This window comes from Pyrgilauda ruficollis, unplaced genomic scaffold (assembly GCF_017590135.1).
Source record: "Pyrgilauda ruficollis isolate IOZ18807 unplaced genomic scaffold, ASM1759013v1 scaffold52, whole genome shotgun sequence".
NCBI lineage: Eukaryota > Metazoa > Chordata > Aves > Passeriformes > Passeridae > Pyrgilauda > Pyrgilauda ruficollis.
The window spans coordinates 2,698,959-2,721,369 of record NW_024526822.1 but is presented as its reverse complement, the minus strand read 5'-3'; the positions used below and the strand labels follow the sequence as shown (position 1 = coordinate 2,721,369).

The following is a 22,411-nucleotide window of genomic DNA, read 5'->3' as shown; positions in this document are numbered from 1 at the left end:
GATAGTGGGGCTGTCTGGCCCATTCAGGAGTTCTCCGCTCCACTCTCTTCTGTTGTGTTCTGTAGGGTTGTGATTGGGTAGGGGCTGGTCCAGCCTTTCTATTCTAACCGGTTGTCCTCTGCCCTGGCGTGATTTCTTCTCTTTGGGTCAAAGCTCTGGGTTCTGTTCCCTTTCCTCTGTTCTGTTCTCTTCTGTTTTACCTTTTTGGTGAAGAAATTTTCCCAATATCCAGTATAGTGCAGTATAGTGCAATAGACTATATATAATACAATATGATAAAAATACAGTGTAGTACATATTATTAATAATAATGATACATCAATAATAAATATATATAGATTTGAAAACAACTGTTATTCATATATTTAATAATATTGTCTTGTTGACATGTGTTATTAAATATAAGCATATTATTCTTTATTATATGTTATGTATTATACTCATAGTATATAAATTATAGAATATCTAGTATACATTATTAGTTTCTACATAGTACAATATATAACTTACAATGTATATGAGGTATTTATATATATATACGGTTTTGGGGTATAGGAGTTACAGTGGCAGTGCTGAATTGAGCTTGGATTTGATGCTCTTAAAGGTCTCTTCCAACCTTGATGATTCTATTACTGTATATAGTAAATATTGTATTTGTGATATTTAGTATATAAATAAGTACATTACGTTTCCAATCCAATTTTCCCAATATCCATTTTTTTTGTTTCCCTATCCCTCTAGCACTCTTGCACTTACTCTTTCTCTGATGTGAGACAAAACAACATCACCTAAGTCTTTTTTCCATTACTTGAAACCAGACTAAAGAAAAAGTCACAGTGGAGATAACTCTCTCCACTCAGGAGAGGACTAGATTAGGGATTTTTGGTTTTGTTCCAAGCTATTACGTGGTTATCTTTTATTTGACAACATCTGTTTTCAGGCATTTTTCCTTCTCTCAGCAGATAGTGTTGCTCTTTACACACTCCTCCTGTGACAGCACAGCAATCCTCTCACAACGGTTATTAATTGATGCCAACATGCAGAGAAAACAAAATTTCACCTTGTTTTAATAAATTAATCCCACAAACACGTCCAGCAGGCTGAAGTGAAGTACATTAGAGGTGATTGCATAGATGGCAAAACAGGAATATTAAAAATCATCCATAAAAACTGAGGTGTAGGAGCCCAGTCCTGTGGCTCTCTCTGCTTTGTAGCAACTCCTGCTAGTAATGGTCTATTCAGTGGAATACTAATATTCCTCTAATCCTTGTTTTATATAAGGAAGATTAGGAAAGAAAGCATTAGGAAGGAAAAGTTAAAACTTAAAATGTTCCGTTTGTTTTCATGTGGGTATTTAGCAGCACCAACACTGAAGCCTAAATTTGTATTTGAAAGGATATTGGCACGTCCTTTGGATATTGATGTGTGAAGACTCAGGATACCTAAAGTTATTTCAATTTCATAACTTTTAATGGAGAAAAAGGCAAACATTCATAATATATTTCCCCCCCATCTTTCAAGAGTGTGAGTGAAGCACACTGGAGCAGTCAGGAGCAGGCCATGGAGTGAGCTCAAAAAGGAATTTAAGCAGGTGGGATTCCATCCCTCCTCAAGGATTGCGCTTTTTTTCATTTCGTGAACATGTTGTGAAATTCAACAGCTTGTCTGTCAAAGCTGCAGCTTCTTGGAAACACAGGGGAGAGTGGAAAAGATGGGCTCTGTGGAGAGCTTCTATTTGGGTATGTGCGTGGTGTTTCTTGGACAGTCTCTACCAGCCTTTGCCAAAGGGGAGAGGAGCACAAGTGGTTGGAAATCTGCTAATTCTTTTATTTAAAGATTTTGTGTCTGGGTTCACTTTTTGATGAGCATGTTGCATTTTGTACTTGCTATTTATATATGGAGATAGGGGGAAAAAATCACCCAAACCTGGATCTTTACATCTCTTTTAAGTGCAACGTGTCCCTCAGTCACCAAAGGAAATTCCCCCAAGCCCCCATTCCAAACTGGCAGCTCTGGGACCTTTTATTGGCCCTTTCCATTGAAGAGCTATTGGAATAAAGAGAGATGTAGATGTTTTATAAAAGATGCCATCTGCATTTTTCCAATGTTCAGGGTCTCATTTCTAGTATGTAATCTTTTTGATTGATGATTGGGTGAGTTAACTGAAAATAAGTTAAAATACCAAGTGTTAGATGTGATTTAAACCAATTATTCTATGGAGAGATAAAATCTTTTCATGCTTTATTGTGCACTCTCTTAAGAATCAGCAGCTTCAGACTAAATACATAAAAGCAAGGGAAAGCAATTATGTCTTTAAGAATAAGAGCTCTGATTCAATATTTAAAGACTGCTTGATTTAAAACACTTAAAACACAAGTCAGAGAATCACAGAATGGTTTGGGCTGGAAGGGACCTTAAAGCTCATCCAGGTCCAACTCCCTGCCGTGGGCAGGGACACTTTGCACTATCCCAGATTGCTCCAAGCCCCATCCAACCTGGTCTTGGACACTTAAAGGGATCATGGGGTAGTCACAGCTTCTCTGGGCAAGCTGTGCCAGAGCCTCACTACAAATATTTGAATATTGCAAAAAGAGAATCAATGCAAAACATATGCAAAAAAAAAAAAAAAAAGAAAAAAAAAGCATCTTTGCCCTGTTTACCTATTGCTGTGGAGTGTCTCTGATTGCAGTGATTTTCTGTGTTTATTTGTGCACACAAACCAGTAATCTGACAAAACTAGGAGATATTAGGAGTGGAAATTAGTAAGGAGAGGAGAAGGAGGCAGGGCTGTATTCAGGGAGTATAAATATCTGAACCAGGTCTTTTGTACAGGAGAGAAAGTAATTACCCCACATCTACTTTTGTGCATTACAGGAACTTCGAAGGGCAGGTGAATCTGTCCAACTGCTCTTTTGTGTCTGCCATCAGCAATGCTTTTCGGGTCAAGGGAGCAGCTCACACCTCATTTCATCATTCTTCAAGTTGCCACCTGCCATTATTAATACCCCGCAAAAAGGCTGAGATATGTAAGCTCTGTAGTTGCTGCCAAAGAGTCTGGGAATTGCTATCCTCAGCTTTATTTTGCTTCAGGAATGTGCTAGTGGACAGCTCAGGGATTGGTGGTCACACATTGCTGTGCCATGGTGCCACAGCCAGCCCAGCTGAAAGCAGTGGAAGGAACAGAACACGGTTGGGTGGGGACTTACAAAGGCTTCCATTCTCTCTGGTCAACAATAAAATGATTTTTTTTTCCTGTTAATTGAGTGGATTATGCTGTGTGGATGTCCATCAGGTGCCTGGTGCTGGCTGTGCTGGTGCCTCGTGACTCTGGACTGAGCCATCCATCCCCTCAGCATCTTCTGCTCCAAACACCCCTTGGGAAATGGCAGCTCTTCTCTGGAGCCAGGCTGGGAGAGCTGGGAGTGCTCACGTGGAGGAGAGAAGGCTCTGGGGAGACTTTGGAGTCCCTTCCAGTGTCTAAAGGGGCTCCAGGAGAGCTGGAAAGGGCTAAATCATGGGGTTAATTTGGGTTATTTGGTCAACTAATTGGCATTTGGGGTTACCTGGGGCAGATTCACTTTCTGTAAAGTACTTTATGGTTACTTTAGATCATTGGGTTATTTGGCTCAATCAATTAACATTTGGGGTTACTGTAGATCATTGGGGTTACTAGAGGTCAAACTTGTTCTGGACAGAGCACTTTGAGGTTACTTGAGGTCAGCCAGTTAATATTTGGGGTTACTAGAAGTCATTGGGGTTACTAGAGGTCATTTGGGTTACTAGAGGTCAAATTTGTTCTGTGTAGAGCACTTTGAGGTTACTTGAGGTCATTACTTGAGGTCAACCAGTTAATATTTGGGGTTATTATAGGACATTTGGGTTACTAGACGTCATTGGGGGGGTTACTTGAGGTCAACTAGTTCATATTTGGGGTTACCAAAAGTCAAACTTGCTCTGTCCAGAGCAATTTGAGGTTACTTAAGGCATTGGGGGGGTTACTATGGGTCATTGGGGGTTACTTGAGGTCAACTAGGTAATATTTGGGGTTACTATAGGCCATTGGGGTTACTAGAAGTCAAACTTGTTCTGTGCTGAGAACTTTAAGGTTACTTGAGGTCAGTGTGGGGTTACTTGAGGTCAACCAGTTACTATTTGGGGTTACTATAGGCCATTGGGGTTACTAGAGGTCAAACTCACTCTCTACAGAGCACTTTGGGGTTACTTTAGGTCATTGGGGTTGCTTGAGGTCAACCAATTAACATGGGATTATCTGAGGCTGCATTCCATCTCTGAGGACCGTGCTGGGCTTCGCCGAGTTCAGCCATTCTTCTTGTTCCAGTATTTGAGGTCACCAACTCCAGCAGTGACACCAGAGCTTGGACCTGAGTTTGTGTCCCTGGCAGGACTCCTTCTGTTCCATTTCACACCAAGGAACCCCCGTGTGCTGTTGCTGTGTCACGCCTGCCCACCATGGTGCCAGTGTTGTGCCAGTCCCACCCTCACCCCAGCTTGCCTGGCGACTTCAATTTCCTTTTCACCATGAGTTGTTCATGCCAGGCTCCCTGGCCCTTCCCTCTGGCCCCTGGTCCTGACTGTGTCTCCAAATTCCATCCCACCCATTCCTGTGAGCACCTGCCCCTCTTGGCCTGTCTGTACATGAGCTCCTCCTGCATTCAGTTTTTTTGGGAGGAAATGTAGATCCTGAGGATCTGGAGCAGAACAAAGCTCTCCAGCTCCACCTCTTTCTGGCTGGTACCTCTGGTTCTCTGTGTCCCTCTGTCCACACTGACCTTTTCCTTCTGCAGCTGCAGATCTGGTGAGATGTTTCAAAGACACCAATGTAGCTTGAAACCTTAATCCAGGCTTTATTAGACAATCATTAACATGGCACGTCACCCAGGGTTAAGCTTTAATCATCATCAACACACAGGTAAATAATTAGTCTTTAATAAACTTGGCCTAAATTAGCTGTGAATCTCAAATAGGAGCACTTTCATGGGGGGGCAGAGGTTTTGCCATGGCACTGTGGTTTGGGCAGCTTGGGAGGTGAGGGGAAAGAGCTTCCTTTATGTCTTGGTGAATGAAGCCAGAGCTGAAGTGGGATATCTTCTTTTTCCTCAGTATTTATCAGTGTTCTCTTCTTCTCCATCTTCCTGTGAAGGGATGAGGGACAACTCCCTCTTCTTCACTGAGTTGTTTTGTTTTGTAGGGTTTTTCCCAGCACATTTCCTGTTGTCCTGTGGGGTTACTTTGACTTCCCCTATTATCTTCTCTACCTACTATACATGTATGTTTTTTTTTTCCTTTGCACTTTTATTTCCACTCGATCCCTGTATTTCGTATGTGCAGTTGTCTTCCTGTGTTTGGTACTTACTCTGTGTTTTCCCTTTACTATTTCATGAAATGCCAATTGCTGACTTTGCCATTAGATGCTGTAAATAATCCATATTTTATACTGTGCTAGAAAATGCTTACCTACAGTCACTGCTCACATTACCATTGTGTTCCAGGGTGAGTGTTTGTGGCAAGCCTTAGATCTTGATCAACTTTTGTCTCCTTTTTGTGTGCAAGAAGCCACCACTTTTTGTTCCTTGCTCTGCACTGGGTGGCTGCTCAGTCACAGGGGTGAACATCCCTGATGGAGTCTTCTTAGAATCATAATCTGAGTTGGAAGGGACCATTTAAAGGTCATTTAGTCCAACCCCCCTTCTATGAGCAGGAACAGGCCTTGAAGGACCATGCAGTTACCTGAGGAAAAATACCAGGAAAAATCTCATCCTGGGGAGGTTGCCAAGACTTACTGTAGGTGCCTCTGCTCTCAGATGTGAGTAACCGGACAGGTTTCCTCACAGTAGGTCCCCCAGACTTCCTGCAGTAATTCCTGTCCTCAGACATGAAGAATTGGACAGGCTTTCCCCCATCAGCTGCTGTTGCAGACCATGGGAAGCAGAGAGGAACTGTTGTCTTTTCCTGAGCCCTCTAGGAAAGAGAGGGTCCAGCAGCACTCTGAGCGTGGGCACATTCCCTTCCTGTTCTCCTGAGTCCTGAAGATGAAAAGCAGCAAGAGACACATTCTAAATTCTTCATCTCCGTGTGTCTGTGTCTCACCTGGAGAAGGGTGAATGTTGCAACAAAATGGGAGGAATGAAGTGGAAGGCATGGGACTTCTGTCCTGCGCAGAAAGAAGGCAGAAAAAGAAAGTAAAAGCTATTTTTTTTGTGCATGTGGAGGGACTGCTTGGCTCTGTAAGCATTTGTGCTATTCCCATGACTCACACTGGAGTTGAGAGTACCTCCAACACAGGCTAAGAAAATCCATTCACCACAGATCCACTGATTCCTTCTGACCTTTGTATTCAAGATCTTAGGAGAGAAACAAAATCCCAACCTTGCCATCTGTACTCAAATCAAGGTCTCAAAAAATCTAAGGTTGCCTCAAGGAGAAGGAAGACAGGAAAGGAAGAAAATAGCCAGAAAAGTGGACACAAAATAAATCAAGGGGAAGAAAACTAAAAGCAAGCAATAATAAATAACTGCAATAATAAATAAGCTGAGTAGGGGCAGCCAGAGTCCAGGTGCGCTCACAGCTCAATGCCCAGGCCTTGGGGTTTGAGCAAAGCAGAGCCAAAATATTTGCTGGGATGGCAGAGCTAGGGAGCCTCAGTTGAGTTTACTGCCTGTCCCAGTGGGAGCTGTCCCTTTCCCACAGAGAGTGACAGTTCAGAGAACACACAGGAGTCACAGGCAGCCTGTGATGAAATGAGCCATCTGCCCTGATTTTGTGATCGTATCTAATTACTACTTTATTTTGTCCCTGTATCTTTATTCTTGTCTCTTCTGTAGAGTATCTTTACAATCTTTACAAGGCCAAGCTGTCTGATACCAGAATACATTATTCCACAGTAAAAAATAAATTTAAGAGAAAATGTTTGTTTTATTTTTTTCTAGTAATGACCAGCATGTTTAGTTTTATTTCCTCTCTGTGTTAGTTGACTTATCTATTTGGGAGCTCTCCAACTCAGCCACAATGCAATTGCTTTAGAATAGATTATGAAATTTCTAAAAGTGTCATTAAATCAAAGCCAATAACCAGTGCAGAACTGTGGACTAGAAAATAGTGATAAGAATTAGTCACACATTAAAATCCACATCTATAGAGATGCTAGAGAAAGGCATCGATTAGCAGTGTTTGGGCAGGTGTAAATACATAAAAGTTTAAGGCTAATCAGCATTTAGTATTAAATCTGCAGAAATTTTCACTATTTTTATGATTTTGGATGATGTGCTGAGCTGCTGCCATTGGTTTGAGGGGTAAAAAACAAAGAGGGAGCAGTAACAGGTCTAAGGAAAACCAAGCTAAGAAGCCCTTTCTATTCTACTTGCAAAGGCTCTACCTGCCCCTAACAAATGTGGGTTTCCACTTTTCATATCACAAGGTCTATTCAGCAAGGAAATGTCTGATTATGGCATAGTTCTACCCCTCTTGGATGATCATGTGCTCTTATAATCAATTTTGTTTGAGCATGGGCATGACACAGCTTCTTGCTCATCACTCAATCTTCCCATCATTTCCTTCACCTTCTGGCAGTGCTTGGATTTAACATCTCAGCCTCTCCTTTGCCTCTTCCTAAATTAAGATAAATGCTCACAAAAAAATCAGTAGATAAAAAGACAAGGAATGACACCATCCTGAGGAAATTATTGTAACTGGATATGATTTCATAGAATCACAGAATGATTTGGGTTGGAAGGGGCTACAGGAGAGCTGGGGAAGCACTTTTGATAAGGGCATGGACAAGGGGGAATGGATTTAAACTGAAAGAGAATGAGTTTAGATACTGGGAAAAAAATTCTTCATTTTGAGAGTGGTGAGGCCCTGGCACAGGTTGCCCAGAGAAGCTGGGGCTGCTCCATTCCTAGAAGTGTCCAAGGCCAGGCTGGATAGGGCATGAAGCAACCTGAGATGATGGAAGGGTTCTTGGCCCATGACAGGGGGTGGTATGAGATGTTTTTTAAGATCTCTTCCAGCCCAAACTATTCTGGGATTCTATGATGAACCCATTCCAGGTGACTGCAGGCCTGAGAGCATGTTCACAAATGCATAAGAATCCCTTTAACTTCACACTTCATCCTTGCCCTGACTTTTGATGCTAAGACAGCTAAGCACGTATTTCTCTGTTTCTTCCCTTTCAGAATGCCAGTACTGGGAATCAGACCTGTGACTTCCCCAAATTCCTTTCCATGGCTGTGGGGAGTGCACACAGACCCATGGCCCTGTGGCAGAATGTGTGGTGGCTGCCTCTGCTTCCTTCACTCTGCCCAGCTGTCTCATCCCATCCTGACTGGCCCCCTGTGTGCCCTGCAGCCCAATTAAAAGCCCTAACAAGAAAAAAAAAAAAACCCAAAACAACCAAACTCCAGTCCAGCAGTGTAATCAGTTGACCAGCCTCCTCCCTGCCTGATCTGCCTGCCAAGAACCCCCCAGCAACCCCAAAATGCTCCTGCATACCTGAGAATCCACATCTGGACAATGCCATTTCCTGAGCCGACGATCCTTTGTTACCAGTCACGAGTTGTGCCACTCCAGAGCACCAAGGCCTCTGATCCCAATGGCTCTCATGTGATTGTTTGCATCAGGACTCCCCAAGGAAGGCAACTTCAAGCATGGTGGGGCTGGACTGACACCTGCCCAGGGCATCCTTCTCCTCCTCCTCCTCATACAAGGACTGTGCCTCCCTTAAGTGTTCCTCAAGCTCTTTGCAAACCTCCTCACCTCCTCCTCAGCACTCACAATGCTCTTCAAATTGTGGACAAATCCACCATCCCTCCAAGGGGGAACACAACACCCTGGTCAGCTTAGGGGTGGGATGTGCAGGGACAACAGGGAGGTGGGTTCCCTTTGTGCTGTCGCATCATCTCAGCACTGGCTCTAACGCTCTCCTTTGTCTTCCTCCTCTCTCTTCCCTGCAGGGCCCGGAGCAGTGCACGATGGCGGCAACGCGGCGTCCCGGGTGGCTGCTGGCCTCTGCCTCTGGGCCACCCTCCTTGCTCGCCTCCTTCTCGACTTTTGATAAGGGAGCGGAGGGTCCCGGGAGGCCTCGCCGCACCTCTCCCCCGCCGCGGGCTCGGCCGCCGCGCCGCCCGGGGACTCCTCTCCATCGGACGGGCGATGCACCGGAGGACGGGCGGCGGTGCCGAGCGTCCGAGGATGGCCCTGTCTCCCACGTGCCGGGATCGTTCTCGCCGCCGGTTATGCTGTACAGACCCCACCACGTGCCACCAGACTGTCACCCGCCACCATCGCCCCGGGAATGTGGCCTGGCACGGACGGTGCCCCCTGTGGCTGCCTCATCTCCAACGCCGGGGGCACGGAGCTGTCGGGGCGGGTGCCGCCCAGAGCCTTCACCAGGATGTCCATCTCGTCGTCTCACTAAGCCGCCTATGCCCAAAAAGACCCCAAGGCTGAAGCCTCCTGGCTCTGCCTTCAGCCCTCTTGGTCCTGAATGTCAGTTCTCGTCGCCAAAGCTCCTCCCTAAGCACCCCGATGTTGCCAGCCCCCCATCACCTGCCTCTGCTCCTGACAGGATGCTCTCTGGCCCTTTGGGAGAGGGTCACCCGATATAACCAGTTGTCCTTCAAGGGTCACACACTTCCCACTACTCTTTATTCCAGCTGACATCGTACCCCTGTGCTTCCCACTAAAACCCTCTCACCTTCCTGAGGACATGAGGCTGCTCCCAGGAATGTGAGCCCTGGGGACTGCCACCAGCTCTCCTAGAGACTAGAGCCTTCTTGCTGCATTGGACAGCCAGGCAATCACTCCTTGCTCCAGGTCCCTGCCCACTCTGCTGCTGCCCCCATGATGGCAGGGGCTGCCCCATGGCTCTCACCTTGATGCTCTGCCAGCACTTTTTGGGGACATTTCTCTGGGCTTGTTTTCCAAGCACTTTCCAACCTGCATATCAAAAGCACAGCATCACCAGCGAGGGGCAGAGGCTCTGAACAACAGATCGAAACACCAGCTGACAAGGCCCTTTTGCTACAGCTCTGACGTTCATGACCGTCTGTATCTCTGCCCCTCATGGGGCCCTGAGCTGCAATGTTCTCACTCTGCCTGGTTTCACTCCCATCAAGTGTCCTGCCTGAGGAAAGTCTGATGTGTCTGACCCTGTGGAGGAGGCCTGGGCTCTGTCAATTTGCTGTGCTGGCACAGCAGGGGCAAGGATGGCTCCAATGCTCCCTGCTGCATCTTGCCTGTGACACCAAAATAGACACACCCAGACTCTGCCCTCTCTGCTTCTTCTAGCCACCCTGGGACCTGCCACCCACAGTGGCAGTAGCCATGTCATCTCCCCACATATGGAATTGTGCTCCTGATAGCCTCGTGCACCATGGACCCCCTTGCCTGGTACATTGTGGCAGCCCTGAGCCTTCTTGTCACTCCATGGCCACCCAGGAATGCTTTGGTGCCACAGTCGGGGGATGGACACTCCCATCCTGCTCCTGAAAAGTCACATGTGGCACCGGACCCTATTGCTGCAACAGGGAGACTCTACTACAGCAAGGCACTGAGCAAGCACACAGAGTGTCCCCTGTCCTCACCCAGCACCTCCCCGTGCCTTGTCCCTTCCTTCTCCCTCCACAAGTGAGATGACTTAAGAACAACGGCCACGCACACGCTGTCTTCCCCCTGCAAACTCCGCTGCTGCCCAAATCTGCTTTCGTGGCTGCAAGGAAGCTGGGGTGCCAGCCCTCAGCACACAAGATGGAAAAACCACCCTGAGGCAGAGGCCATGATGGGCCACCACTGTGTCCTATATGCAGCTGTGCCCATCCTCATCCCTGTTCTCAGTGGGCTGCCCAGGACCTGCTACAAAATCTCAGTGGATGCTCCTGCCCGCCCATCCTGGATGTTCAACATGTACCATGGCTGATTGACAAAAACCGCCTGGTCCCAGGCAGGGGCTGCCCCAGTGCTGGCCTGAGGTGCTGGCTTACCTGGTGGATGGGGATCCGGTACTGACTGGGTGAGTCCGCGTCCTGCGGTCCCTGCGGTGCTGCTCTGCTTCTCCGCTGGCATCCAAGAAAGGTGGCACTGTCAGCGATCTGGGTCCTATCCCATGGCCCCGGGCATGTTTATCATGTGGGGATGGCACTGTCTTCAGCCAGCACAGCAACACGCACATCCTTCCCCACATGCTCACTCCAAAATACCCTGGGTGATGGAGACACCTTGCCCCGATGCCTTTACTGGTCCGCACTGCCCCACAACCACCCCCCACTGCCACCCCGTGCCCTTTCCTTGGTCAGCCCCAAACTTCTCTGTCCCCACAGCAGAAATGCTGCAGAGTCACAGGGCAGGAGGCCACGGCAAATCAGAGTGGCGGCGACGAGATGCCACGACACACACTGAGGCTGGCGGGCCTGGTGCCAGGGCTGCCCCCATCCTATCCTTGTCCCTGGGTTGGGTGGGCTCCCCTGTACCCTGCCGGGACGGCATTCGACTTTCTCGTGCCATGTAACGTGCCATTGTGAGGAACGTGTTGGCTGTCTGAGGCCGGCCCCGCTGCGGCTCTGCCGGGTGGCAGACCCATTTGCGACCACTGCTCTTCATGTTTGGATGCCCGGGGGGTGGCCGGGTGCCCGGGGCGGGGGCAGTGTGGCTCTTGGGTCTCTCCAGCTGACGGCCGTGATGGCCGGTCTTGAGTTTCTGTCGATCATTGTATTCCAAGGGTGGCTATACTACCTGAGATTTGTGCATGTTACATTGTAGTTGTAACCTTTTCTAATTCGGCAAGAATAAGAGATGGTTGTGATTGTGCAGTGTATCAATAAAGTTTGACGAACTTTGTACCTTCGGGGCTTTGCTTCACGGGTCCCGCACACCCCAGGGAAGGGATGCAGTGCTGGGCGCCTGCTGAGCTGAGCTGGGAGGGCTCCTGAGTGCCTGCGACCTCTGCCACTCCTGGGGTCCCACCCAGCATTTGGCTGGACCCTCTTTTGATCGTCCCCTGTGACAGTGATGCTTGAAGCCCCACAGCTGGGGGCCTGCTGCTGTTTGGGCCACCCTTCACCCCATCCATGCATGTCCCCTGGGAATCCACCAGTGAGTCTCAGCTCCTGCCCACGTGTGTCTGCTGATGAGCAATGAGCACACACCTGCTGACGGAGGCCCTGCAGGGTAAGGACTGTCTTAGTTCTTATCACTCACCTACCTTCTGTGGAAGCAGCATGACTGGGGGCCACTTTTCCAAGACTGAGACATTCCCAGCATCTCCTCCGTCATCTTGCAACAATGCTCACTCTGACAACTAAACCTGCCCCCATGAAGGAATGCCTCTGCAGACAATGCGCTCCCAAGGTTTGCTCCTGTCGTGATCTGGCAGTGTGTGACAGAGACCAAACGTCTTTGTCAAAGGACAAAAACCATGAGGACCAGGAACAGAAGACCTGTGACCCTCAGTGTCTCCCTGACATGGTTGTAATCTCAGCAGGGTGTGCCCATCACTCCCAGGGGATGCCTCACCTTTCCACACCATCAACCAGGAGAAAAGATTCAACAAGTTCTTCTAGTGTGAGACCTGCTACCTGGAGGCTGGGGGCAGTGGGACTGTGACAGAGCCATCAGAATCTTGCTCACTTTGAGACCTCCCTTCATCTTCCCCAACGTGGGAATGAAAAGCCCAGTCCCAAGAGTTTTCCCTGAACGCCACAAGCAAACAGCTCCATCCCAGCACTGCTATGAGCTGCTGTGACCTTGCACATCAGGAACACCTCTGCTGTCCCCCTCAAGTGACCCCAGCAGACAGGTAAGTGCTTCCCAAAACTCAACAACCTCCTGAGGGAAGGGATCTGGGAGGGATGTGTCACCTTGCCCACTTTCCTCAATGTCACCTGCAGTGAATCAAGCATTGGTGACCTCCATGGGAGACTCTCTGCTTTGAGACTGTTCCAAAAACCCCAGCCCATCAGGGAGCCAGGGCTGATTTGATGTAACTACAGGTGCCACAAAGCAATACTCGTCCCTTGCATGTGGTCCCTGGGGATCCCACCACAATCTGAGCTTCCCTAATGCTTACCATCTTCCCATGCCAGTTCTGCCTGATACCCAGTGCTGGACCTGCCTCCACTGGAGTGAATACCTACAGATGCCCAAACACTCCTGCTCATGACACATCCTGATGCCTCGTCTGCATTGTCCCCATTACAGAGCATGGGGAGGCAATGTAGCCCCTCTCTGCCCATTTGATACCCTCCATCTCCCTTTCCTGGCTTGAGAGGGATGTTTCTCCATGGCCCCCAGCAATTCCCAACTTGTGCCTAAGGACATGGACCTCAGCTGCTACATCCAGGGGGAGGGAGGGCATATTTCAGAATGTGACCTCCATCCCTCCCCAGCACCAAGAGACACCCTTACCTATGTCAATAAATTATTACGTAAACGCATCCATCAAACCGCCTCTCTCTCTTTAACTTCCTCTTTGTCTGCTACTTTGGCACTGGACTCCTGGCACTCCTTGATCTCTCACCTAGAACACCAAAAAAGTTACAATTACAGAGAGGAGGTGAGGGAGAGAGCCCTGTTACCTCCATACCTATCCCTGGATCCCTCCCCATTACCCCCAAGCATCTGGGCATTGCCCCTCCTACCAGGTTTGCTCTACTGTGGCTGGCTAGTCCAACCTGGGAGTTGCAGGAGCTGCATAAAGACCAACACCATCATCTCTGCCATCCTCACTCTGCTACCTGTGCCCAGCTGTCCAGTCCCCTCACCCTCAGTGCCCTGTCCCTTACTTGGGATGTGCCACAAAGCCTGAGCATGGTTCTTCCCTTACCCCACTTGGACACTGCATGTCACACCTCACAGCAACACCTTCCCATCCTTCTTCTCCATGCTCATCTCTTGAGTTACATTATAGGGTCAGAAAATAAAAAATGCTCACACAAAACTGTCACACCATCAACAGCAACCAACTTCTGATCCTGTAAATGTGTCAGGTGACATGGAGAAACCGGCACCCTGGAGGCTACAGTTGAGGCTGAGGACCAAACTCACTAAGCAACCTTCCAGGATCACCAGAAAACAAGACACTGACTGAGACAAGGCTCCATGGACAGCAAAATGCACCTACACCCAAACAATCCTGCTATGCTTTGCCTGTATGCAGTACTGCATGAGAGACCCTGTTTTCTGCACCCACCTCTCATCACTCTGTCCCTCCTTCCCACACAGGATTCACTTCAGCTGTTCCACAAGCATCCCCAGCAATGCTGTGCAGCTGGGCTAGAGAGCCACACCAGAGCTTGGGGGCACTGAGTGGGGTCCTGAGCAGGAAAATTGGGCACAGCTGTGCCTCACACTGTCTCCATCTACTCACCAAAGCCTTACCTGTGACAGCATTCCTGCTGGGCTCATCCGTGAAATCCAGGGGCCATCTTTCCAATGCTCTCCTGGCCCATTGTGATGACTTGGTGCTCCCATCTGCCACTCCCCATCCAGCATCCCTCCCCACATCCCTCCCCATTCCTGGTGGCGCAAGGGGAGTGGCCCTGGCCCCCGCACCAATGAGCACCACAACCAGACGGAGCGGCCACATGGAACAATCGTTTTAATGGATAGGCAGAGAGAGCCCCCTCGCCGCCTGCCTGCCCGCACCCGGGCCCCCCGCGTGCCCCCCGCCGCCGGCCGCAGGGAAGGAAAGGAAATTGAAGGAGGAAAACCAATTGCAGGAGAAACCCCCACTCAGATGGATGGCGAGGCAACAGGTCCTTTGCCTCGGCAGGGGCCAGTTGCTTCGTCTTCTTTTTCTTATTTCTTTTGTGTTGTTTTATATATATATATATATATATATATACACACACACGCACACACGCACACACACATATACATACACATATATATATATATATATATATATATATATAAAAATATAAAACTGAGCTATATAGATCTCCCTCTGTCCCTCGGCTCGCTTTATTCCACCGCGAAAAGGCCAGGGCCATGCGGCAAAAAGTGACAGAGAGGGGCCTTGGTCCCCCATGACCCTTTGTCCCCGGTGACCCGAGGGTGGAAAGGCGAGGGGGTTCAGGGATGTGTGGACCGAGATGCTTGTCTCGTTGAGAACCGATACACACCTAACTCCATATACAGCATGCAGTAATGGCAGCGGAAGGACCCTGCTGGGAACTGTGGCTAGAACTCTAACAAAAAAGAAAATTATATATATATATATATGTATATTTATATATACTGTATATATATATCCCATAAAAAGATTCAGTATCTCCCTCCACCTCAACGCGCGGCGAGTGTCGTCTGTGCCCTCGGCAGGAACTGTCCAGACGACCGCTTTTGGGCCGGTTTTGGGGGTGTTTCAGCACAGGACTCCTCCTCATCCTCCTCGCTGGGCTCACAAACCTCCTTGGCTGGTCTTCTCCTCGGCAAACAAACTTCTCTCCGCTTGCTCCCCCTCTCCTAGATTGTTTTTTTTTTCCTCTTTTTTTTTTTCTTTTTTTCCCCCTCTTTTTTTTTTTTTGCATTTCTGTTTTTTAGGAACTAAGAGTTCTAGGCTCATATCAGAAAATACAATTAATAAAATTAACCATGACTCAGAATCCCTTATCATTCACGATGTCCACAGATGGTACGATGAAAATGTGGCTCGACGCCGGTCTCCTTCCTCCCTTTCCTTTCGTGGTGGTGTGGTAACTGTTGAAGATCTATATATCTATACATATATATATGTATACATGGAGATATATATATATATATGTATATATATTCTGAAACACAAATGGCAGCACAGTCCATGAGAAGACGGGGAACTCTTGGCAAAGGAGAAAACCGGTGTGTCTGGATGGAGGGTCCCACGGGAGGGAGCAGGCGGGTGGCGGCAGTGAAGAGGACAGGGCAGGGGACAAGTGCCACACTCCGATGGCCCCGTCCATCCTCCACGCTGGCCCGTGGCAGAGAACAACGAAAATAGGGGGAAAAAGTGGTAGGGGACAAAAAAAAAAATAAAGGGCAAAAAGAAAAAGACTCAGTCGCATTGCATCTTCAGCAGGAAGCCTTGGATTATTAATTTTTTCCTTTGTCTCTCCATTCCAAATTCCCGTAGTGGTTTTTTTTTTTTTTTTTTTTGCATGTTTTTCCTCTCTCCCCCTCCCCCAGGTGGCCTGGCCGGATACTCTCTCAATTCTTATGATTATTTTCGGAAACGGTGAACACTTCTTCTTCTTTTCTTCCTCTCCTTTCTGCTTGCGCTCGCTGGCCGTGGTCGTCACTGCCGCTACTCCGCGGGCCGGCTCTTGGGTCAAAACTGGCGGGCGAGGTGGGCAAGCGGGAGGAGCAGCAGCCACGCGCAGCCGCTTCGCCGCCACGCACCGTTGTTCCCGTCGTGCACTGCGCCAGGGCCTGTGGGAAGGGACACGAACGCCCGTGTGGTTGGTCACGAAGTCAACAAATAGCAGAAACCATGAAATAAAGATTAAAACCAAAATAAATCACGCTATTTGGGGCCCCGGTGGTGTTGCACGTGGTGGGATTGCGCTGAGAGTTCTCTGGGTGTCCCCCTCAATCTGTGCCATCTCAAGAACATAGGAACAGCCATCCCTGTCCCCACAAATGCTGATTTTTGGGACAAGATCCTCTGCGGTCCCTTTTCATCCTGAAGTCCCCATCCCAAGCCCACTTTGTGTGCATCACCACCATCCGACCTCCCCCAGCCCCCTTCACCCTCCTCCAAAGTGGTCCCAGTTTTCCAGTCACACTGGTAGGGGAGATGACAGTTTTTGCCCAGCACATTCTGCTCGCCCCAGGGCAACCACCCTGTTGCCCTCTAGTGTCCCTTGGGAGGGACAGTAACCACCTGCCCACCTTGCAGAGACACTGCCAGCAGCACTACATTGAGGACTTGGTGTTTTGCACCTCTTCAGTGTCTCTGTGGGGCTCAGTATGGGCCCAGACCACCTCAAAGAGATGGGATGAGGAGGGTGGTCAAGAAGAGCCAAGCCCACCTGTCTTTGGGGACCACAAGAAGTGAGGAGTTCAAAGCTCACTGTGGGAAAGGATGTGAAGGGTGTCTCAGCCAATGGCTTTCACCAAAACACCAATTTTTTCACCAAATAGTTGGCCCAGGAGAAGACTAAGGTGGAAAAAGACCTCAGGAAGGCATCCATGCTCATGTCCTTTGGAAGCAGGGCTGACCACAAGGTCTGATTCACAACTGCTTTTGAAACCCCAGGACATGTCCCCTCACTTCAAAATCCGACTGGGGCACTGAGCATCAGTAACCATCTGGGTTCCCATCAGTAACACTCTCCAGCACATTCAGACACCTCACACCTCAGATATCCAGGTCTCACACACTATCTCCGAGACAGACATCTACAAGTCATCCCAGGACTGACCACTCGACTCATCACAAATGAAGCCACTCCAAAATCAAGATGACACCAAGCCAGCTGGCCAGATGGTAAGATTGCACAGCAGAGAGGTGGATGTCCTGGCCAGGAAAAACACCAGGAGGGGGACCAAATGCCTGTCCACCCCTATCTCATCCCATAAAAAATCCACTAGAAGCATCCCAGAGGAGGAAGGACCTGCCAAAAGGCCCACTTACACAGTAGCACTGGGAAAGCAGCCCAAAGACATCCCTGCTTTGCTCTGGCAGTGGGAAGGGAGCCGGACACCATGGGATGGGGACAGGCATGCAGAGGGCACAGACCATCACCAGACAGGCACAGTAGGCTGGCTGGGAGGGGACAGGATGGGAGGGTGGCTAAGAAAGCCCTAATTCATCCCTACACCAGTGAAAGCAGTGGGGTTGTGGGGCAGGAGATCCAGGTGGTGGGTGCTGCAGCTCCCACTGAGATGAGCTGTGGTGGGAGCCAGAGGGGCCCAAGGGGAACAGCAGGGGAAGCACTGGCATTGTAGGGGACCCCCAAATTACTGACCTTTCCAGGGTGTCAGAGCGGTAGTTGTCTCTTCTAAAAATTAAAGAACAAGTGACAGTTAAGGCAAAAGGGCAATGGAAAGCGCAGGCTCGAGACACCTCCCTCAGCCTGCCCTCGACCTGGGGTGGGAAAACCAGCGGATGGGGTAGAAATGGGATCTGTTTCCCAAATCACACCCCACTGTCATGGGGTGGGGCCATGGTCCTCTCATCTCTGAGATGAGATGAATGTGGGACCTTAGACCTGGCAAAGCCTGTAGTTGCACCCTCTGCAAAAGGCAAAGCACAGGGGCTGGGATATGGGGATACAGGAGGTTCAGCTCTCCCCTGTGACTTCAGGGCCCATCCCTCTTGCTAATCCTGCAACATCCCAAAAAGATTTATGGCCTGACAGCCGCCTCTGGGAGCAACATGGACTGTGTGATGGGTGAGAAGCAGAGGGTTGGTTTTTTCCCCAACTCCACAGAATGATGTGGTTTCCCTGAGCACTCTATCACATCCCAGACAGCACCAAATGAGCCGCTGAATGAGACGGCAGGTCTGGAATAATGAGTGCTACATGTTAAATAAAGCACTAGTTGACCTCCATGAAAAATTAGATTAAAAAAAGGATTAGAAGATGAACGGTACATTAGCCTCTCTCACAACCCCAAAAAGGCTCATGTCACAGTACCTGCACAGATTTCAACTTCATGTGTGGGGGGAAAACTCCAAAACATTCAGCTTCAGGGAAAAGGGGCCACTCACAAAATTGTCCCCCAAAACCTCACAGAAGAGACATTTCTCATGCACAGGCAGTGCAGCCACAGCATCCACTTCCCTCTTATCTTGCATTAAATAAATAAATGGGTTGATAAATAAAGACACATTAATCCCCAGATTGAAAACACTGGTTGCTTAGGGATGGCTGAGCTTGGCCCTATGATGCCTGGGGCCATCACATTCCTGGTACTTGGGGAGGGGTTGTTCCTGGGGGTGGAGATGAGTAGTGGTTTAGGAGATGGGGGAGCCCTGCACCAGGAGATGAGGGACCCCCACATGTCACAGTCTCCTCAGGAAACTGTCACCTCCCAAGGGGACTCAATTATTAAAGACTGAATGGATAATTCAATCAATGCAGCCTTTATGGAAATTATGAGTGGTCAAAGGACTCTGATTTCACTCCCTGACAGCTTTCACAGTCAGACCTCAAAGCTATAAAATAAATTTAAGACTTCTGTGGGATGCTTCCCTGTCTCCCACCTGACACTGCCTTCACAGCATGAATCCCACAGATAGGTTAGAACCCAAGGAACCAAGAGCTCTTCAGCAGGGAGATGTCATCTTTACTTTTAGGCTGTTCATCCAGCCTGGATCTGCAGATGCCAAACTGAAGGCTCCCACTAATCAAGAATTTAACCCCATAAATACATTGGAAGGCTGCAACATCACAGCTAAGAATGTGGCTCGGGCTATGCTGGGCACTCGGCACAGCCACCCTATGCCTGCAGCACAGGCAGAGCCAGGCCTGGGTGGCTTTGCAGTGCCAGAGGTATCGGTATCCCTAAAACATGGGGTTACTGGATTACCAGGAAGGCTGGTAGGGAAGAGAACTGAGATAGTTCCTAAGCAACAGTAATGATGGCTTAGCACAGGTGACCCTTCATCACATACAGCTTGGACTTTACTGGGGGAGCAAATGGGTCTGAGCTTCCAAGATGGGATGAACTCCTCTGTAACAGATCAGGGGAACCTGGAACAGCTGCCAGTACCAGTGGCAGGGGAGGATAAGCCTGTCCTGTGATGCCACCCTGACGCCACAGCTGTGGTATGGACCCTGGAAAAGCCTGACATCCCCTACTGTCCTTAAACAGACTTCTCCCTTGGAATCCATCCAGCCCCTCCCCAAGACATGGACAGCACTTCCCAGGGTCTCCAGATGCCTCCCACTTCCCCAGCACACTCCAGAACCCAGAACATACTGTGGGACTGCTCCATATCCCAGGAGCTTTGTATGCTTTGTATGGCCAGGGCACAGAATGCCCTGCGGGACGTGGGGACGAGGAAGGCTCATCTGTCACTCTGCTCTGCTCTCTCTGACCATACAATAACAAGAGACAAGGAGATTACCAGGCACAACTGGGTGGCAAGGAGGAGGACAATGTCGGGGAGAGGTTGGAGGTCCCCAGTCCTCACTTCTCCTGTATGGTTCAGCTGCAAGAACCACACACCCCATAGCCCAGCAGGGAAATATCCCCAAGCAGTGCCCAGGGATGAGATCTGTCATCCATTTCTGACTCCTGAAGAGCACAGCCCCTGCTCTGGTTTTGGTGCCACCTTAAGAGGTTTGACAAATGTGTCAATCAATCACAGCCCTTCCCACCTATGAGCAGCATCAGCATTGCTCTCATCCCAGCTCCAGCATGCAGGGGAAACAGCCCTGGGACCAGGGTACAAATCTTCTCCTCCTTCCTGCCCTCTACACGTTCCCATCGCCCTTGGCACCTACAATAAGGATATAGCTGCTTGGTGGGAGCAGAAAACATGACCTGGAAGGTGATGGAGCAGGGAACCTGTTTGTTCTCACGTAGGAATGGGGCAGCAATGACGCTGAGCAGCATCTCTCCTCCCACCCATCCACACAGGGGGATGCCTTCACACAGAGGCTCTCCTAGGTACTCATCAGAGCAAGAAGATGGAAACCTGCAGCCAGCTCCTAATTTTGCATTCATGGCAGGTCCCAAACACAGTGCCAAACACATCTGAATGGTGGGAGACACTGGACCTGAATCAGGAGGCAGCTTTGGAGGTTCTCCCCTTCCCAAGGACTCACCACAAGCTCCAGCCCACATGTCAAGGGCAGAAAGGACCAGCAGCAAATACACATCTCCCCCAAAAGACATGGGCGACCCTTCCCATGTCTCTGCCATTGGTGGTGTCACTGTGAAGCCATTCCCCCTTCCTGGCTGATTCCCTCAGCCCTACTCACCGTAGAGGATCATGCTGGCATTGGTGTTCCCTAGCTGGTTGGAGGCTACACAGGTGTAGTTGCCGTAGTCCTGCTCAGAGACATTGAAGAAAGTCAGTCTGGAGAAGAAGGCTTTGTTCTCCACTTTCAGCCCTTTCTGTCCTTCAGCCAGTCTGGGAGAAAAGAGGAAAGGGAGGTCACGGGGGTGGCATCAGGAAGGGAAGTGCTCGCTATTTTCCATGCCCAGTTATCCTCTGGTTGTGCATGTGAATGGGGACATGGAGCTTTGGAGAAGAGGGAGAGGGGAAGGTATTGTGAAAGGTAAGGGAGATGGATGCTGCTCTGCTGGGTCTCCAGCTGCCAGCCCATGCCAGAGGCATCCTCACTGCTGCAGGGTCATGGGATGGTGCTGGGACTTGCCAAATGCTGTGCAGAGAGAGGGATGCTATTGTGCCTGGGAAAGGCTCATTCCCACCCTACAGAAGAGCCTGATTTCCCTCTCATGTCCTCAGTCCTCTCTGCTCTGCAGAATGCCTTCCATGACCTTCCTCTTCTCTCATTCCTGTGTGTCCCCGATGAGTGCTGCAGTAGGCACCCACCACAGCAGTGAGGCTTCTCAGCCAGCACAAATGCTGAAGCATTAACCAAGTGCTTGGGCTTCCCTGTACTGGTGTCCCTGTCCTGCTTAGCTCCTGCAGCTCTTGCTTGCTAATTCCTCACGGGAAGTGCTGGATTCCCATTATGATCCATGCTGGGTGCTGATCAGGGGGGCTGAGCCCGCTCCTGCCGCTGCTCCGCAGGCCCTCGTGATCTGACCTAGTTCTGAGCGGAGCCTTTCATCTGCCACACAAACATCCGCAGCTTTGTACATTCTTCTGCTCCTTTCCTCTCCAACTGGGTGAGGCAGGCAGACCAGATTCTCTCCAGCTTCTGGAGCATCTTTTTTGGCCAAAATATCCCTCCGTATCAGTGACCAGTGTGGCTTGTCCTGTGCTTGGCCACACCATGGCCCCCCTGGCCTAATCAACACAAAAATTGGTTAAAACCACTTTGCCTGGGGTCAGAGAGAGGCAATTTCTTCAGAATGGGACCTACTCCAGGCTGCGCTGCTCCACTCCTCATTCCCCAGCCATGTCCCTGTGCTTTGGAAGGATACAGAAGTTTCAGGTTGATCTAAAAGGTCCACTTGCACCCCAAAGCAGGGCAGGCTGTCTCTGGGGCATAGCAAACCCCATCTCTTGACTGACACCACATTCCTTTTGCTTTTCCAAGAGCTGCCTTCTGGCCAAAGCATTTAAAGAGATGACAGAGATTTCATCCACTCTTAAGTGCCTGGATTTGTGCTGCCAATATCCATTTTGGATCTTATGCTTCACCCAAGCAGGGATTTACCACAACACCTTCAAACAAAGGCATGGGCAGCAACAATCCTCCCCCAAAGGGGGCTGAAAGAGGTTGCTGGGAAAATCCTTCTCCACAAATTTGATGAGTTAAATAAAAAGCCTTTAATA

The 22,411-nt window shown here is 49.4% G+C and overlaps 2 protein-coding genes across 4 annotated transcripts in view; one reads left to right on the top strand and one right to left on the bottom strand.

The window, feature by feature from the left end:
- Positions 1-11,849, top strand: part of LOC121360645 (opioid-binding protein/cell adhesion molecule homolog) — a 106,555-nt gene extending 94,706 nt beyond the window's left edge. Inside the window, exon 7 of the mRNA XM_041480659.1 lies at positions 8,970-11,849. Within this exon, the coding sequence (XP_041336593.1) occupies positions 8,970-9,070 (101 nt within the window). The 3' untranslated portion in view covers positions 9,071-11,849. The remainder of the gene's footprint in view (positions 1-8,969) is intronic.
- A 3,090-nt stretch (positions 11,850-14,939) lies between these two features.
- LOC121360640 (protein CEPU-1) overlaps positions 14,940-22,411 on the bottom strand; it is a 356,251-nt gene continuing 348,779 nt past the window's right edge. For 2 of the 3 annotated variants that reach the window (XM_041480639.1, XM_041480638.1), the window contains 3 exons: positions 20,922-21,073; positions 17,955-17,987; positions 14,940-16,413 (listed from right to left, as the gene is read on the bottom strand). In XM_041480639.1, the coding sequence (XP_041336573.1) occupies positions 16,313-16,413; positions 17,955-17,987; positions 20,922-21,073 (286 nt within the window). In that variant the 3' untranslated portion in view covers positions 14,940-16,312. The remainder of the gene's footprint in view (positions 16,414-17,954; positions 17,988-20,921; positions 21,074-22,411) is intronic. The other variant, XM_041480640.1, reaches the window with a different exon arrangement.